General features: G+C 29.1%; 1 protein-coding gene across 1 annotated transcript in view; it reads left to right on the forward strand.

Annotated features, from left to right (window-relative positions):
* Nucleotides 1–2,543, forward strand: part of MAGT1 (magnesium transporter 1) — a 62,496-nt gene that overhangs the window by 55,249 nt on the left and 4,704 nt on the right. Inside the window, exon 8 of the mRNA XM_077772800.1 lies at nucleotides 685–759. Coding sequence (XP_077628926.1) covers nucleotides 685–759 — 75 coding nt within the window. The remainder of the gene's footprint in view (nucleotides 1–684; nucleotides 760–2,543) is intronic.

Below are 2,543 nucleotides of genomic sequence, written 5' to 3' on the forward strand. Positions count from 1 at the left end.
TTTAGTAGTAATTTGTCCTTTAAAAGTTAATTGTTGAAATTCTGGAGAATTTTTGAAAAGTCATTTTTCAAATAAAAATTAGTTGCTATTCTCCAAATTGTGTACAGTTCAAATGTGTTCATTTTTGGAGGGTGGTTGAATAATCATAAAGGCTATTTAATGTTTTTAAATGTATACNGTTCAGGTCATGATATCTGGGTTCATGAGATCGAGCCCTGCATTGGGCTCTGTGCTGGCAGCATGGAGCCTGCTTGGGATCCTCTGTCTGCCCCAACTCTGCTTAAGCTCTTTCTCTCTCTTACAAAATAAATAAACATTTTTGAAAAATAAAAAATAAAATGTATACAAGGATGGAACAATAGTTGCCAGAATGTCCAGGAAGGTTATATCAAAGTACCATGTCAGGAAAACTCATATTTCATTTGTGAGTTGTAGTGAGACATTCGTTGAAAATATTTTTTTTGTACAAATGAAGTAATTTTCCAACCTTAATATTTTTATTATTATATCTTCATAGTAGACAATTGTCATTCTGTATAGATACAAAATTACTTATTACAGTTAGTTTTTTGTAATTGAAATTGAAGATTTGTATGTTCTTTATAATTTTCTTCATGAAAGAATAAGAATATTAAAGTAGTTTGTCTATTATGTCTGTGTGAATTTCTCCTTAATTTTTCTAAGATGGTGGGGTTACCTTAGGGATGGTGCTCTTATGTGAAGCTGCTACATCTGACATGGATATTGGAAAGCGAAAGAGTAAGTTATATCCTATGCCAAAATGTAACAATTATACCTTTATTTTTATTTACTTTTTATTTTGTATTATTAAAGTATAGTTGGCATACTGTTTTATATAACAGTTCTGCTTTTAATACAGAAAAAAGAATATCCTCTTAATCACTTCCTTTCTTAGATANGAGTTTGAAATATTTGGGGGGAGAGTTATCCATTATTCCATAATTGAGAAGCTAAAAATTTTAATGTTTTAATATAGTTTCTTTCATTGTAAAAACCTATTTAAAATTCTGTGTATAAAATTTTGAATCTTGTACCTCCCTCTTTTTAACTGGACTTAAACAATTCACTAATAAACATTTTCCTATACATAATTTTAAATTTCTACTCTATGTGGTAATTTACTTAACCATTCTGAATTTGTTAAACATTTCATTTTTTTCTAACTTCCATAATAATAAATATTTCTTTAATGACTATCATAGTATATTAAGCTTTATTCTCATTTTATATTAATTCCTTAAGGTAGATTTCTACAAGTAAAATGTATGGTCTTGTGCATTTTATAGTTCTCTAAATGTTTTAAATTGATGATGCCAAATTGNGCTGTTTGTGTTTTCCCTTCTTTAAAAAGTCTTTTTGTCTTTTGCCATTTATCTACTAGAGTTCTGGAAATTTTTCTGTTGGATTGGATGAACTTTTTATGTATTAAAATAGTCACACAGGGGTATTTGTTGCAAAGAAATGCTAGCAATGTAATTTTATTTTACTTACATAAAATAACTTTAAGTGAGAGTTTTCCTTTTATGACTAAAGAGCTAAATGTTATCAAATTAACCTCACTAAATATAGTCTACTTTTTTAGGGAAAAAAAATGATGACATTGGATTTCAGATTTAGAAGATTGTTATTTTTCTGAATTGAAATGAATCTTCACATATTGCAAAAGCAGAACAAATGTATCAATTTTTTTTAACCTAGTCAATAATACATCCTTTCATTGCCTGACTTTTAAAAACTTGCCTTTCTCAGTATTCATTATTGGGAAAAGGCCCTCTGGGTACTACACTGGNATGCAGATTGATTTTGTATATAAATATAGATACATGTATGTGTGTGTTTAAATGGATAAAAAAGATTTCTATAATGATTATGTTTATTACTTATAAAAAATATATTTAACATTTACATTTTAGCCCCTAATCATATTATGTGGAAATTTAAAAAAGGAAAAAAAAATTGTTCCCTAAGTATAAGAAAACTAAAAGCTGTTTTTAGTGTTGGCCAATAAGTGTGTTTCCCTAGAACTTCCACTGCTGTAGCATGCATGCTTTCCCACATCCCCACCTCTATGATTTTTACCCAGTGTTATTCCCAGGACTCAAAGAGCCTCAAGTTATGGGAATCATACTTGAGCATTGTGGACTCAGCATCCAGTGTTAAGGTCATTAACTGCTATGCTAAATCAGAGTATATGAAAATAATGAAGAGAACTATGAATTTAGGTCTGGGATTCAGGATGTTTTTCCTCTCATTATTCAAATAAGGCATCCATGTTGAATGAGTTCCTTATATAGGCAGTGTAGTTACCTGTAAATAAATAAAGTACTTTCAAGTGAGGGTGTCACAATGATGTTATCAGATGTCTTTAAATCAACATTTTTTGATACAATAAGGCCACTTTTAAGGGTTTAGAAGGAATTTAGTGAGTGATTTTCTTGTCAGTAGAACTTTCTAACACTAAATTCTTGACTGTGATGATTTTAAAGGAATTTATTATTATATACAATTAAATTTCATAAGTA

Source organism: Crocuta crocuta, unplaced genomic scaffold (assembly GCF_008692635.1).
Source record: "Crocuta crocuta isolate KB4526 unplaced genomic scaffold, BGI_CrCroc_1.0 scaffold2801, whole genome shotgun sequence".
Classification (NCBI taxonomy): Eukaryota; Metazoa; Chordata; class Mammalia; order Carnivora; family Hyaenidae; genus Crocuta; species Crocuta crocuta.